Source organism: Mustela putorius, unplaced genomic scaffold, assembly GCF_011764305.1.
Source record: "Mustela putorius furo isolate JIRA1106 unplaced genomic scaffold, ASM1176430v1.1 tig00000107_pilon_pilon_pilon, whole genome shotgun sequence".
NCBI lineage: Eukaryota > Metazoa > Chordata > Mammalia > Carnivora > Mustelidae > Mustela > Mustela putorius.
This window is the reverse complement of record NW_025421284.1, coordinates 1,885,291-1,901,552: the sequence shown is the minus strand read 5'-3', so window position 1 is coordinate 1,901,552 and position 16,262 is coordinate 1,885,291. Positions and strand designations below refer to the sequence as shown.

Genomic DNA, 16,262 nt, shown 5'->3' with positions numbered 1-16,262 from the left:
AACCCTTCTCTCCGGAGTGGGTGCAGGGCCCGTGTTCCTGGGTGTGGGTACAGCTCTCCAAGGCTGGTGTGCGGGGCCCGTGTGCCGTGTTCCCAGTTAAGTGTGGGAAGACGTGTCTTGTTTTCTGTAAAAGTTGGGAAGACATCCCCGGAGATGCGTGTGAACAGGGAGGAAGTACAGGATCTGGAACAAGCTGGTGGCTCCGCGTTCTGCCCCAGCACCCCTGAGGCTGTGCTCATGGGGAGCGGCTAGAGCATCCCAGACTGCCCAGGCCTGCCCAGGCTCGCTCTTCCCCAGCCTCTGCTCTGTCCACACCACCTTCCGCTAGAAGGAAGAATTCCGTTAGCTTGGTTAACCGTTTCCCACCTCGCCCCATATCCCTGCTTTGGGCTCCTGGCGGTCCTCATCCTGGGGCCTGGCTCGTCCAACCTGACGGAACACGCGCATTAGAAACACAGGAGCCCATCTCCCGAAACCGTTTAAACGAGAAGCGGGTATTAAGGAAGTCGTGTGTTGTCGTGAGCACCGGGTGTTCCACACAGACAATGACTCATGGAACAGGACTTCAAAGCTAATGATGTACTCATGTGGCTCACATAACACAAGAAGAAAAAGAAATTGTTCGCGTTAATGATCGGAGCAGGGGGCGCATGAGCTGTAGCCTTCTCAGGCATTTTCTATTTTAAGCAAATTGTATCGATGACTGCGTTTTCCCAAGTGGGAAACCCCTTTAGTTTTCTTGTGCGCTCAAGTCCTTGCTGTGAGATGAAGCAAGAGACGAGTGAGGAGGTCGCGTCACGTTCCCTGCTGCTCGGGAAGCGTCGGTCGGAGGCGCATAAGGGGTCTCCCGAGACCGTTACACGGGGACTCCCGAGGCCGAGGCACCTCCCGGCCCCCGGCTGGACTGGTGGTCAGCCCGCTGGGCTTCATCTGAGACCTTGGGGAAATTCAGAAAAACGGAGATTTATCATCGTTTCATTTAACCCCAAACCTAAAATACATCCTGCGTAGTTTTCTCTGGTCTGAAGTACTCAATGTGTGTTTCTCTCAGAAATCATTTTTATCATAAGCCGCCTGAAGTTTTCATCCAGTGTGACTCATTGGTTTGGGGGTAATAACTCAAGGGCTCATGGGTACTCTAAGCACTGGTACCCGAGACTCTGCGCCCGAGCTGCGGGACATTGTCAGGCCGTGATGGATGGCCAGTGACCGGCTGAGCTCTGCCCTGAGACAGGTTTATTCCTGTCACAGTCGGAAGATGGCGGCTCCCATCATGGGATCTTTAGGGTTTCTATGATTTAGACGTCTGTGCTTATCATCACGTTTCCTGTGGGCTGCCGGGTAGGTCTGATTTAAATCATGTCGGTCTCCAGGGCTTCGCGTTAGGTGGTTCACATGCTAATTTGTTCTGGGAATGGCTTACGTGAGAACACCTGTTGGACCGTCTGATTCTACATGACGGAGATGGGAGTGTGTCTTCACTGCAGAAGTGCGGGGGCCCTGGCTTGTTCTGGGGGCTCTTCCCCAGGATCGTGCTCCATTGACCTGGAAATCCAGGGGCTCGGAGGGGCAATTTGCTGTGTCACTGATGATCGATACGGCAGCTATGCCCACAGTCGTACCGAGCTTGTATCAAACATTCACGTACACAGACGTACACATGTACACAAACAATAGGTGAGCACACACATGGGCACGCGCCCACACAGGCACACACACACACGGACATGGACGCACAAGCAGACACAGAGTGCACAGGCTCCCTGCACCATTCCGTCAGGTGCCCGTCCACCTCTGCGAATTTGCTGCTGATGTGCCGTGCTCATCTTGCAGTTAGGGGTGGCACTCAAGGAGACAAGAATACTCTCTTGTCATTGCTGGATAAGGTCACAGCACTTGCCACCTGAGTTGGAGGGAGTTTTTGTTAGGAAGCCAAACTAAACTCCCAGCAGTGCTGATGTTTATTTGGAGCAGGGGTGGTAATGATGAGGCCTCGAGGGCTGTACACGCTCACCCTGACCTAAGGAGACCTTGGTCTCCAGGACAGTGGGGAGCGCTCTGGTGGGCAGCAGCGACAGACAGCACCTCCCAGGGCCCAAGAAGGAGACAAATGAAGGGAGAAGCATTCGTGGGTCTCCCAGGAGGGGACAGAGGTCATCACAGTGGAGAAGGAAGCTGTGAGACCTCTGACTCTCAGGAATGAGAGTGGATGTGCTTACCAGCTGCTTCTGAGTGTGGGAACTGAGCCCGCCCTAGAAGAAGCCCTTGGTACTCGTGGGCCCTGTGACTGTGGAGTGGGGGAGTTTCCCTTTGAATAAAGCCAACCAGAGCGTCAGCCAGGAGCTACAGGGCCGAGGCATGTCAGGGCTTCTTACTTTTTGCTGTCAGGGCCAGTGACACACAGAGGCATCCCTGTGATTTCAAGCAAACCCAGAGGCAGACTCAGACTTACTTTAAAAATGCACCTGTTTGGGTGTCTGATAACGACTAAGTGATAACCAGGTCCCAGTTCGTCTCTTCAGGCCGCATGTAGCATCTCTGGTGTAGGATGTCCCAGAGAACACAGGACCATTCCTGAAACAGAAGGAATCCAGAGGGGAGAAGGTTTTTCAGGATTTCAGTGTTCTGAAAAATGTGCGCTTAGCAGATCTCTGTTCACAGCCCTGGGAAGTCTGAGGCTGACATACCCACAGGGGCCCTCTCTGAGCGCCGTCAGCACGGAGGGCTCCCAGGAGGTGCCGTCACATTCGACAAGGTCGTTTAACTCTGGAATGGCAAGAAGACCCCATTTGCCGACCTCGGGGTGGGTGGCCCTCCCCCTGGACAACAGTTGACGCCCCTCGAAGAGCCCTGGTTCAGCTCTGCATGGCCGCAGGCCCTGGATGGTGGAGGCCGGCACGAGGAGTTGAAGGAGGAAGGCAAAAGAAGGCCCCGAGGACGTGGAAGCGGATGGTGGCCGGGGAGGGAACAGTCCAGGGGGGGACGCTCCCGTCTCAGGTTCTGTGCCCACCTGCACAGGGCCTGCCTCACGGCACCCCCCCCCACCGGTGGACAGACCCAGAACTGCCCACCCGCAGGCCAGGTCCTTGCCCCTGGGGAGTCTGGCATCAGCAGGAGACACAGACCCTGAAGAAACACGTGCACGCGTGCTGCGGACTCCAGTGATGGCCCTACCAGGGCTGAAGGCAAGAAGAGGCCGCCCTAGAGTCGGGGTAGCAGGTCCTCCCACGTCTGCAGCAGGGACACCGGGAGGCGGGCAGAAGTAAGCCAGGTGGGCTGGGGCTCGGGGGGCGGGAGCAGTCCACACAGCTGCCAGCTGCCAGTGACCGCCCGGGCCACACACAGGAGGTCTCAGCCCCTTTACGAGACGTCCAGCTCGCCTGATGGCACACTGGCTCCGTGCACACTCTCGTCAGACTCAGATGTGGCCGAGCTGGCTCTGAAAACAAAAAGAGGAGAGGAAGGGGTGTTTGCTGATACAGAGCCGCGGTTCTGGGAGTGTGGCTCGGCCTGTGGCTAAAGCACCATGTGTAGAAATGCAGGTTCTCAGGTCCTGCCCAGTCTGCCGAAGCTCCCGCTGTGGGGCGGGTCCAGCCGGTGGCCAGCCTGCACGTCGGCAGCCGCGGGGTCTGGTCGGACGGCCGTGGCTGTTGTCACCACAACAGTGTTGGTCTGTGGACCAGGGCAGGTCCCTGTCTCGGCAGCTCATTGGCCGCCTGCATCCTGCCATCTGCAGGAAGCCTGAAACGCTCACGCTAAACCCCATCGAGTTAGGGAAGGCACCATCAGCTTTGACTTCCAGATCCAAGTCCTGGAGTCTCTGCACACAGTGGGAAGGATCACGGTTTGAGGAAGGATGGTAGATCCCAGGGATGGGCGACTCTCTTGTGTCCAGCACTCGGTATCCAGCATCTGGATCGGTGCCGGGTGCGTTGGAGGTGTGTGATTCCTGTTCTGAATAAATAAATCCGTGACAAAAAGAATCAAATCACTTCCTCATGATTTTAAGTGGTGCAAAATGATGGCTAGATCTCTGGCTTTTCAACTGAGACACCTCGTCGGCAAGGCTGGAATTCTGCCCCCGCTGCTGCCGATTACAGGAACTCTACCATCAGCAGAGAGGTTGTGGACACGTAGAGATGCACATGTGACCCATGCAAAGCCGTGAGCCCTAGGCCACTGCAACCGGCATTCCTCAAGGTCTCGGTTGGGCTGCAGCTGGGAGGGGCTCGGGGGCAGAGTGCAGAGCCAGACTGTGCTGCTGCCAAATGTTCAGACGGATGCAGTAGGCAGTGGGAACGTCTGGATCCATTGTGGATGAGCCTCCTAATTCCAGAGCCAGACACAAATCTGCCCACACCTTTTATTTTTCTGATTGCTACAGTCATATATTGAACCTGAGTTACTGATGACTCCAACTAAAGTTGGTTTTGAAAAAAAGGGGTAAGCCTCCTGGGGAAATGTTCCAGACCCACAAGCTCATGAGCTGGAGCCCTGCATCTTCACCTCTGGGGGCCCAGCAATCCTCTACCGAAAGAGGAGAGGAGAAAGAACAATGTCTTCAGCTTGTGACTTTCCTGGACTCCGACTCAAAAGATGTTTAACTGCTCTGCTAGAGCCCCTTCCCTGGGGGGTTTGGAAAACTGCTTCTCAAGGCTCTGCTCGCAGGGGGTCCTGGGAAGAAGCAGGAGGGCAGCTGGCTGCCCGCTTGTAGCGGACTTCAGCCCCGGAGCTTGCTGAGTGCCCTTATTTGAATGGGGCTCTGCCGTGCTGTCTCGTACATTTTGGCAAGTAGCCTGTGCCGTGCAGCTGCCTGTTCTGCACAGATCTGCCCTTGGTTTCACTGGATTCAGCGCCCCCACCACGGCCCGGATGTCCGCAATGGGATCCGACCCCCTCTTCTTTTTTTTTTTTTTTTTTTAAAGTTTTATTTTTTTTATTTTTTTATTATTATTATTTTTTAAAGATTTTACTTATTTATTCGACAGAGAGAGATCACAAGTAGGCAGAGAGGCAGGCAGAGAGAGAGAGAGAGAAGGAAGCAGGCTCCCTGCTGAGCAGAGAGCCCGACGCGGGACTCGATCCCAAGACCCGGAGATCATGACCTGAGCCCAAGGCAGCGGCTTAACCCACTGAGCCACCCAGGCGCCCCCCGACCCCCTCTTCTTGCAGGTGTTCCTTAGTTACCTACAGTGTTGACGTTTTTGGATGAGGAGACTTATTGGAGCACAATTTCCATAGTTCAGTCTAGATGTCAGGTTGCTCTCTGGACAGATTCAGTGCTTGCTGGTTTGGGTCCGTCTGTCTCTCTGGTCACCCGTCCCCCGGTGTCTTGCCCTCCTTCGAGCTCATATGGACCCGTGCACAGAATCTGGAGGCTGTGAGCCCAGCAGCTGGAGGATGACAACCTCGCCGTGTGGCTCCTCCATGCCCTGGCTCCTCTGTGCCGTGTTGTCTTCGAGTGCCAGGGTCCAGGTGCTCTGAGTGTGGCCGCGGGAGGATGCCTGCCCACACTGCTGGTGTTATCACTTCCAGGCAACATCTGGAGTCTGGGGACTTGGGGTCTAGAAGGAACGTCATTTTATCGTGCCTCTGTGGAAGTTGGCTTGTTGAGGCTTTCCCCGGCAAGAGCCCCAGAAAGTGTGCCTGGGTGACGGCCTTCCACAAAGGGCATTGTTTCTAGTGCCAGACCCAGAGCCTGGGTAGGTCCGGGGAATGATCCTGCTACCTGCAGACATGCTCTAGTTCCCTTGTGTTCATCAGACAAGGACCACGCAGGAGCATGTTACATCTCCAGTACTGGCCCCCTCTGTCCACAGCTGGGATGAATCAGAGTCTGGTCACCTTCCCAACAATCACTGTAGAGTCTGGGTGGAGGGCAGGTTTGGAAGAGAGGGCGCCCTGGACCCAGCAGCCTCGGATGACCGCTGTGCCTCTGTTTCTCGCAGTGCACGGCCAGCTGTGGGGGCGGCGTGCAGACCAGGGCCGTGCAGTGCCTGGCAGGGGGCCGGCCGGCCCTGGGCTGCTTCGTGCACCAGAAGCCCACCGCCTCTATGGCCTGTAACACCCACTTCTGCCCCATTGCAGAGAAGAAAGGTGAGTGCCTGGACCTCCTTGGCTTGGCCTTGGCATCTCGGGGTGGGACTGTAACATGCCCGGAGAGTTCCTTAGTGGGCTGGAGGACGTGGGGTGCCCGGGGTTAGAGAGCCCTGGCGCTGGGGTCTTGCTCTTTCAGGGAACGAACTGAAGTTCCGCAGCAGGCGGCCGGGCCGTTGTCCCCGGAGTCGCTCAGTGGGCAGGTGCCACACAGCAGGGAGGCCATGTCAGTCCTGAGGGACCTTCCAAGGAGGGACTTGTGGGAACGGCCCCTTGCACTGGGCCCCACCTTCCCTGACAGGCTGCTCTCCACAGCCCCTAAGTTGGCCCCCACCCCAGGACCCTGGCTAACGCGGCACTTGCTGCTTTTCAGACGGCGTCTGCAGAGACCACTTCCCCTGGTGCTCGCTGGTGCCCCGGCACGGGATGTGCAGCCACCAGTTTTATGGGGGGCACTGCTGCAAGACGTGCTCCGGCTCCAACCTGTGAGGCCCGGCCTCGGTGGGGGTGCTGGACCTTCAGCCTGCATCAGCCGTGCGCTGGACATCGGAGCGCGGCCGGGGGGAAGCAGGCCGGGGGAAGAAGGGCTGCATCTGGCCTTCGGATGGGACAGAGTGTGTGTGGGGGTGTGCACGTGCGTGTGCGGGTGTGTGCGTGCGCACGTGTGCACATCCTGGGTCTGAGGGCACGCCTGGGCACGCACGCACACACGTGTGCAGGGGAAGCCTGGAGGAGGGGAGGAGGCCCAGCCGCAGACCCAGGGTCTCCTCACTGTGCTTCAGCTGAATCAAGTCAGAAGCACAGAAGGAGCCAAGCTTGCTAACCGCTAAACACTGTGGTGCTTTGGAGAAAGAAGGAAAGGCAGCATGCGTCCAGGAGATCTGCCGCTCAGTACGCCGGCCTCCCCCCAACCTCGAGGCCGCTGCCCCAGCTCTGAGCTAACCAGCCTCCCTCTGGAGAAGCCGCGGGCTGGGACAGCTCCAGTCCAGCCTCCCCAGGGCCCCCTTCCTGCGCCAGCAGCCCAGCTTCTCTCTGCTGGGACAAGAGCCGGTGGCCCCTGGAAGGGGAGCCTGCCCTGTGGCAGGGGGCGGGGGGGCGGTGCCGGTACTCCGGACTCCGTGTCCCAATTGGAGGCTTTGCCTCTGGAGACAGGAAACCCGAAATCCTGCTGTGGTGCTTGGTTCCCTTTCAGACTCATGCGCTGGAGGAGAGAACTCTATATCCTACGCCTTATCCTTCTCTGTGATTGACAAGCGAGCCTTTGTATTCCAACCCGTTCCTTATGCTTTTCCCTGAAATGACAGAATTACAGGTTATGCCAGAGGCAGACAGCGACCAGCTACGCCGCACCCCAGCTGCCTCGATGAGCGGCTGGCTGTCCTGCCCGGGCGGACGTCCGCAGACATGGGGACCCTCAGAACCCCACGTTTCCTTTCCGTGCATTGTGCTGTTTTGAATTTTTTTTTTTTCTGTGAATTTTGATTGTTTTGTAAGAGCCCTTCAGAAAGAAGGCCAGCATTTCCGGACGAAGCCGCACACGGGCCCCGGCCCCCGCCCCTGCGCAGTGTTGGGGCTGCTCTGCGTTCTCCTTCCTACCCTGTGGCTCCATTCCGCATGGGCACCTGGATATTTATATTTGCTGAAGTTTTATAATAAATTTTATATTGTGCCACTTGCTTCTGACCTGCCCTGATGACTCACAAATTTTGCTCCTGAGATCCGGGGGCTGGTATGGAGCTGGGGACCGGTCCGGGGACAGAGCTGGGGCCCTGAAATCCAGGAGAAAGTGCGGAAAGTGGTCTGCAGACGAATGCCCCTAAATGAGGAGGCAACAGAGAAGACAACTGGTGACCAGGGATGGTGGTGGCCAGTGTGGGGGTGGGCAGGACGCTGGGGCCACCCAGCCCAGGGACCTGGGGTTTTGCAGCTTCCACTGGAACCTGAGTGGGACAGCCTCCCTGGGCAGGGCCACAGTTAATTTTGGGCGACCCCTGACCCTGTGATTCTTGCTTTAATAGACAGGGTTCTCTACAGAAACAGAAGGAACAAGCGTTCCATAGAGAAGGGAGCTTTATTTTAGGGATTTGGCTCACATGATTGGGGGGGCTGGAAAATCCAAATTCTGCAGGGCAGAAGTCTGGAAAGAGGCAGGGTTTCTGTGTTGCAGTCTTGAGGCCAAATGCCTCCTTCTCAGGGAAACCCCAGTCTTCATGCTCAAGGTCTTCAACTGATAGGGTGAGGCCCACCCACATTATGGAGGATCATCTCAACGACTACTGATTTGGCCCTTAAGTGTTGATCACATACAGTACACATCTTCATGGCAACATCGAGTCTAGTGTTTGGCCAAACATGTGGGCACCATAGCTGAGGCACATCACTGTGAGTCATCAAAAATCACACCAGGCTGGATTAAACCAGCCCTCACAGGGCATCATGGAATGTCCCACTCACCCGAACCCCCCCAGGCCTGCAGACGCCCAGCTGCTGATGCCACTCAGCAAACCTGCACCGCCTCTGCGAGCACACGGCCCCGGCCTCGGGGGACAGAATCCTCATCCCGACTCACAGACGGGAAGCTGAGCCTGAACGTGGAGACACCGTGCCTGCTGTCGTCACAGCCAGAGGAGGCTGAGCTGGGGGTCTGTCGGAATCAGGCAGCGGTTCTAACACACGAGGGTCTTGTTGATCCACTGAGCCAACACGGCCCCTCCCCAGACCTCTGTCCTTCTGACAGATTGCCAGGAACCCCTCACTCCTGTTTCCAGTGACCCTTCGCTGGACGCCTGCTGTCCAGCGGTGGGAAGGGGGCAAAATGGGTAGATACGGTTCTGCTTTGAGGACTCCATGTTCCATTGGAAGACAGCGAAGCGATGTACCACAGGGACAGAGACAGGCAGAGGAGGGGTCAATCGAGGGGAGAGATAGGACAGGAGCAAGGCAGCCTTCCATCTGGCCACTTACGCCCAGCACTTGGCCAGCCTTTTGCCCTGGGTGTGTCCGCCTCCGGGTCCGCCCCCAGCCTGGGCTGACATGAGCCCTGTAAGGGTGGGTGCACCCGCTCTTGCGCCCGTGTCTGTCCCTGACCAGAACTTTCCTCCGCTCCCTGTTGCCAATATGGGAGCCTCAAAATAGCAGAGGCTGTGTGTTCCTCTATGATTACTGAGCGTCACTGCAGGCCAAGCACAGAGATGGGTGCTGTGTGTGTGTGAAACCCCACGTGGCCCTCCACCGTGGGGACAAGCGCTGGCTTCCCCCTCACATGCAGTCTGGCTCCTGGAAGCCCCCCTTCATCCATGCCAGTCGTGGGACTCCTCTCTTCAAAACCACGGTCCTCAAGCCCCTGCAGCCGGGGTCAACGCACCTTCATCTGCTGCTGGTGGCCCAGAGTCCCGGGAACTCGGCAGAGGCAGGAGACAGGGGCAGTGACAGGCATCTTCACCCTGTGTCTGGAGCCCTGCTCTGCCCACACCCCAGTGCCCTGCGAAAATCTGGCCCATGGAGACTCTCTGTCCTTAGGGGTGATGGAAGGTGGGATTTTTCCCAACAACCTGACTTGGTTTCTCCTGAAATGGGTGTTCCTAATATAATCTCAGAACTTGGAACTGGAAGAATGTTCTAGGTATGAAGCTTCCAGGCCCCACGGGGATGAAGTCAGAATCCTTGCAGAGGCAGAGCCCCCTGCGACCCTGCGTAGAAAATGCAGGAATTCGAGGCATGAGTGGCTCCTCAGCCGCCCCCCCCCAACTCACTGTCTCCCTTTCTGGGGGCCGCACTGTGGACAGAGTAAGGAAGAGCCGACCCTGGGAACCACAGCTCACAGGGCCTCGCTCTGGGCTCTGGGCCCCGGGGGTCTCGATGACCCCACTGCTGAGGAATCCCTGCGTGATCCACGCTGCTGTGGTGCAGGGGTGAGAGCAGACGTGGGAAAGGATTGGGGTGACAGGAATCCCGGGGTACATGGTGACAATCTGGGAAACATGGATTGCGCAGTTCCCCTGATGCTGTGCGGTCTGCTCTGGGGAGACTAGCCCTCTTCTGCCCCAGCGGCTGTGGTGGCCTTTCTCCTTGCTTGTTTCCCAGCTCCCTGCAGAGGCCATGACCGAGGCACAATCTTCCTTCCCCGGCTTGTTTCTCGGGAGACCCCTAGATGCAGAATGACACCAAGGGGTGACGGCACCGTGCCCCGGGAGCCACACAACTTGAACCCGAAACAGCCCCCAGGAATTCCAGGCTGAGCCCAGCCGTGGGGAGGGGGAGCCCCCGCCAGATCAGCCAGGCGCACAGAGGTCACGCAGTCTGTCTCCTCCACCGTCCATGCAGCGTCGGCTGACTCTCCCGCACTCCTGGAGAGGAAGACCCTCCAGCTCCCAGCTCGGCAGCCCCAGCAACAAAGCTCTACAGAGAGACTCTAGGCAGTAAAGGGCACCTCCCCAGCACCTGAGAGCTGTGTCTGTACCTTCCTGGGACGTTCCCTTCCCCCTCTCCAAACATTCTGCATTTCACTCAGCTCTGCAGTGTGGCAGCTCCAACATGTGGTCACGAGGCTGTGCCTCCTGGGACTAGCAGGAGGCTTCCTCCAGTCTGCTCTTGTCCTGCAAAGGAGGCTGGCCTGCCCCCCGCCGGGCCCCCAGACCTGTCCCCCACCCCACTGGTGCTCTGTGCTGCCCCCTGGCTTCCTACCCACAACTGTCACAAATGCCAGACATTGGGCTCGATCCTCCAAAGGCAGAGCTCTTTGCCCCTTCCCCCACATGCAAGACTGGTGTATCCTATTCCCTGGATCCGCTGTGCTGTGGGCTAGCTCGCCAGGATTTGCATACCTACTAGTTGCAAGTGTGGACCCTTACACAACAACTCCCTCTTGCCTCCAGCCCCCAGGCCCTGGTAACCACTAGTCTACTCAAAAAGAATAGATCTACTGTATGACCCAGCAATTCCCAAATGGGTGTTTACCTAGAGGAAAACCGAAGCAGGGTCTCGAAAAGATTTCCACACACCATGTTCATTGCAGCATCATTCACAATAGCCAGGACATGCAAACAACCCGCATGCCCGTGCATGGATGAATGGAGAAATTATACACTCCATTATACAATGGAACACTATTCAGTCACAAGAAAGAAAGAAATCCTGCTATTTGCAACAATGTGTGTGGACCCAAAGAGAATTACGCTACATAAGATGAGTCAAAGACAAATGCTGTATGACCTCACTGATTCCTGGAATCTAAGAAAGTGTAGCTCCCTTTTTAAAGCTGGTGGCAACCAGGAATGGTTTCCAACCCTTAGTCTGGGAGGGAGGGCCATCCTACAGCCACTGAGCCCCTCCGGGCTATCAGACAGACTCAGTCCTTCTGTCCTCGCTTTTCGGATGGCGACTTTACATCTCAGGAGGGAGAGTGACTATCAGATAGACAGAAAAGAAAACAACCCACTCTGCAATGTTTGCAGAATCCTTTACAAGGAAATGTTGTAGCGAGAGCCTGGGATGGGTGGCCACATAGAAAGCAGCCTGACATAGAGTAGTGCTAATTTCAGTATAAAAATTACAGTTGAAACATGAAAAATAATAGCCCTGTTTTCTACATATATTTTTTATTCATAGACTTTAAAGAGCATCCTGACAAGCTCTCATTCCCTCTGCCGGATCCCAGAACTGACTCTGACACACACAAATTCACCATCCCCTTCCCCCGCAGAGGGTCCTGCCCTGATGTGCTGGATAGTGAAACTCATTTCAGCCGGGCGGATGTTCAGATGCTTGAACACCAGCTCCTCTGGGCTTGGCGGCCTGGCGCCTGGTGCGGCATGCGGTCCTTGGCGCAGAGGGAAACCAATCAAATCCACCAGAAGTGACAGCAGCCTCTGACCGCTTCTTCCCAGGACAGCCATGGCACCCTTGTGCTCACGCCCCACTGTCCACATGGCGCGAGCCTCATGGGAAGTCCCTGTGACTTGGGCAGGGACACCTCACGTGGCCCAGGACAGCTGTGGGGTGGTCCCTGCGCTCAGTGAGAAGGAAGTGAGTCATTCGGAAGAGCCACACCCCCTCACACCTGCTGTGTGCCAGGCCCGGACTCGGGCTGCTCCTGCCCGGAGCTCGGACTAGGGCTCGCTCCTGCATCCTGAGCAGCGTAGGACCCCTTCCCTCAAGGCCCCCCTTTGTGGCCGGGGACAAGTCACTTCCCCACTCTTGCTGTCGGCCTCATTACCCATTAAAAAAGTACTTGGGTTTTTCAGGTTTCTCAGAAATTCTAAGACACTGGCCTTTCCCCTTCACTTATGATTAAACTAATACTTTATTGGAGGTTGTGAATCAGCCCCAAGAACAGGATCTTAGCCCATGTCATCCGGCTGGAAGGGAAGGGGTCCTCCTGCCCTGCGTTAAAAGACAGAAAAGAGGGCCCTGGAGAGTTTATAGGGTCATGTCGGCTGTGCCTATTGAAAGCCTTGCTTCTGCACCCAGACACGCACAGGCTAGGCAGTGAGCACAGCAGAACTCCCCTGCAGTTCTCTGAGAGGCCAGGCGGTGAGTCCAGACCCAGGTGGCCAGGGCCACCAGCCCGCCTGCAAGGTGGAGACCCAAGGCAGACGCCCCGTCGGGGGTCTCCGACAGGAGCTCCGACAGGAGCTGTACCCAGGCCCGTGTGCCTGGCAGACTCACCCTACAGCCCCCGGGCTCCCTCCCACGGTCGCTGGCCTGGACAGAGGCTCCCGGGGCTCCTGCCTCAGTCAGCATCCCGCCCGTGACTCACAGTGACGGAGACTTCTTCTTCTGAGCTCTGGGGTTTGGGTGTCTGGCTCAGGCACCTGACGCCCCAGCTGGGGTCTGAAAACCCCCGAGGGTTTCTGGTGAGTTTGTAAGTTGTGAGAACTTTCATCTGAAGTCTGGACAGAGACTCCACAACACCTGGGTGTCCTGTGGCTAAGAGGTGAGTGGGTGCGGAGCCCTGGCAGGAGCTCAGGCCCCAGCGAACCCCCCGGGGGCTCATGCCTAAGGGGCAACGGACCAAATATTTGTTCAGCTTTGACTCGCTCTCGTTTCTGAGTGAGCTCAGGAGCTCTGGAGAGTGCCGTACTTCGTCATTCCTCTGTGCCCTTCAAGACCGCTCCCGGACCCGGGACGCCCAGAAGTCTTCTCCACCTGCACACGGCACACTAGGGACTGAATCGTGCCCCTCCAGATTCGTAGGCTAAAGCCCTAACCCCCATGTGGAGATGGGGTCCCTGGGGAGGGAATTAAGGTTAAATGAGGTTGTAGACAAAAGCTTCATCCCACAGGACTTTGATGTCCTCATCAGGAGAGGATGAGAAGCACAGGACCCCGGCGGATTCTTCCTCCGGCGTTTGGGGCAGGACCTTGAGCCATGCCCGGGCAGGAGCTGAGGCCGGGTCCCCCTCACCACCATGGCCCTCACCGCCTGCCCCTCTGTCTTGGGCTCTTTGAGCAGCGCAGACACAGTGGCTGGGAGAGAGTGGGGCAGGCATGAGGTTCCTGCCACTGGGTGACTTCTGAGCACTGGGGCTGGGTTACTAGGGACTGAGAGAATGGTGGGTCCTGTCAGCAGCCGTAACCAGGCTTTCCCTGCCGAACTAGGAAGGAGGGAGAGAGTGAGGGGAGACAGAGACACCAGATATTTCTCTCTCTCCCTCTTTCTCTCTCTCTCACACACACACACACACACACATGACTTGTACCCGTCCAGGTGAGGAGAAGAGTGGACACTGTAAATTTGCAAGGAACCAGCCAACTTTTTTTTTTTTCCATTCTCTTTTGCTAATCTCAAAAATTGATACTGAGAATGGTCTTGTTCTTTCTTCCATTGTTTAGAATGGGTGCTACATGGTCACCTCTGCCTTGAATCAGCTTCTGGCAAATTTAAATGAAGGAAGGAGTGATAGTAAGAATGATGAAAAAAATAACAGAAAACTTATATGCTCCCATTCTCTAAAGAAAGTTTGTTGACAAATAGGTGTTGAGGTTCTGGGCAAGACAAATCATCATTCACAGACAATCTGAAAGCAGACACACAGTTATTTTAGTTTTGCTACTTTTTTTTTTTTTTGAGATTGATTATTATTCCTTCCTTCCTTCGAGAGAGAGAGAGAGAGAGAGTGAGCACTAGCAAGCAAGGGGACAGGCAGAGAGAGAGGGACAAGCAGACTCCATGCTGAGCGCAGAGCCCGACACGGGGCTTGATCTCATGACCCTGCAATCATGACCTGAGCTGAAGTCACAAGTCGGACATTCAACTGACTGAGCCCCCCAGGGACCCCTTGGTTTTGCTATTATCTTAACCCAGGGGGCCACACGTCACGATTGTCTATGACAGGTAGCGTCTTTGCTCAGTGTGAACAAGAAGGAGATGGTAACGGAACGGGGAGGATGAGGTCGGCATCAGGGCTTCCCTCGTGCTGCTCACGGCAGGACAGTTCCCGAGGCGCTGTCCTTACTGTTGAGATTCATCACTCTCTTCCGAATGCACACGGAGGTCAACAGCCCCGCTGGCCCACTGCGTGGGGACATTACATCCTGGGCTTTCAGATGAGTCCCAGTCTCAGACATGGTTTTTCTATGGTCCCAGCTCTCTCAGCTCAGGGAAGAAGTATTTTTTTTCAAAAACCAGAGGATTGAGATGCAGATATTGGGAACGAGGGTAAGAAGACTGTGTACGAAAATGTCACCATCTGTGTTTGGTTGGTCATGGGTTGAAAGGGCCTCAGTGTATGAGCCCATCCTAGGGCTGCCACATGCAGGTATCAGTGACCTGGTGGGGTTTGAGGTCTTTGAAGAGAATGAGATCCTTCTTAGGCTCTGAGTTAGACAGATGATCTCTCTAAAATGTCCCCTAAATAATTTTTAAACTGTTGTCCAAGTTTTCAACATGGTGATTTTGGAACTTGAACTCACCTTAAAAATGTTTGCCTGTTTCAAATCCAACTGAGTCAAAGGTGTAGAGCAAACACAACCCCCATTCTGGTTCGATGGGCTCCTTCTGGAAGATTCTAGGCCACCTCCTTTGCTCAGCCAAGTCCTCGTGCCCTGCCTTCTGCGAATAGCCTGGCCCCATCGGCAGGCTCCCTACACGTCCGCATCCTTGGACGCTTCCTCCAGAAGCTTCTTCTCAGCCGACCCTGCCCGAGCTTGTCCGGCTGCCACCCCAGAACACCACAGCTCGGAGCCCATGACCCATGTTGCTGAGAGCTCTCTGCTGGCCTGCCGACAGCCTCCTCCTGGCTGGGCCCCCCCAGGGTGGAGAGAGGGCTCTGGATTTAGGGCATCAGTCCCACCTCGGGGGCCCACCCTCAGGATCTCATTTTCCCCTGATCACCTCCCACAGGCCCTGCCCCCGGTGCCATTTCATTACGGATTAGAACTTCACCGTGAAAGTTTGGGGGCACGGCATTCAGTCCACAGCACCCCCAGGACCATCTCCCCTGCGTGTCCCAGCAGAACCACGGCTCCAGCCCAGGTGTGAATGCAGGGCCTCTGCCCCGCCGCTCCCAGCTCCCCACCGGCCCCACCCCTTCCACTCCAGACACTCTGTGGTGCATCCAAGCCCCCCCCCCCAACACACTCCCTCTCTCCACTTCTCACTAGAACACTCTAGCCTTCAGCCAGAACCTCCTGAGATGGGCTCAGGCTGACCTCCGAAGCACACCTGTTTAACAGAGGAAGTGGTTTTAATGCAGACTGAGCCCCCTGGGTCAGTAGAGTCATTCTTGGCCAAAACAAAAGGGCATAAAGTGTGTTCCTGACTTCCACAACCATTATGAATGGGCACGAAAAGTACAGAATGGAAGAACAAAGCTGTTTTCCGAATAGATCCGGACTTTCTGGCAAGCTGGTTTGGTGGAGGAGGGGGTTATTCTGCAGCTAGGAAATGGGTCTGTCTGAATCCTATTTCTCTATCAGTGAAATAGCAAATATACAAGTGGCTAACACATACTGAGTATTTTATAAGATTTCGTGAAAATAAGTGGAATTTCCCGAGTTACAGATGTGTGCACACGCAGCCACGGAAGGAGAAGGGAGCAGGGAAGGTGTGGGCCCGGGAGGCCAGGCACTGGATCTGACTCCCTCCTGTAAGGCAGACACAGGACAAACCTGAAATGCTTTGTAGCTGGGAAGCCCTAGAGAGTGTGGGGCCCGGCTCTGAGAGT

The 16,262-nt window shown here is 56.1% G+C and overlaps 1 protein-coding gene across 1 annotated transcript in view; it reads left to right on the top strand.

Moving 5' to 3' along the window:
- The window catches only part of ADAMTS16 (ADAM metallopeptidase with thrombospondin type 1 motif 16), a 148,315-nt gene extending 140,553 nt beyond the window's left edge, over positions 1 to 7,762 (top strand). The window contains exons 22-23 of the mRNA XM_004768380.3: positions 5,949 to 6,096; positions 6,470 to 7,762. Coding sequence (XP_004768437.3) covers positions 5,949 to 6,096; positions 6,470 to 6,585 — 264 coding nt within the window. The 3' untranslated portion in view covers positions 6,586 to 7,762. The remainder of the gene's footprint in view (positions 1 to 5,948; positions 6,097 to 6,469) is intronic.
- The last annotated feature ends 8,500 nt before the right edge of the window (positions 7,763 to 16,262 follow it).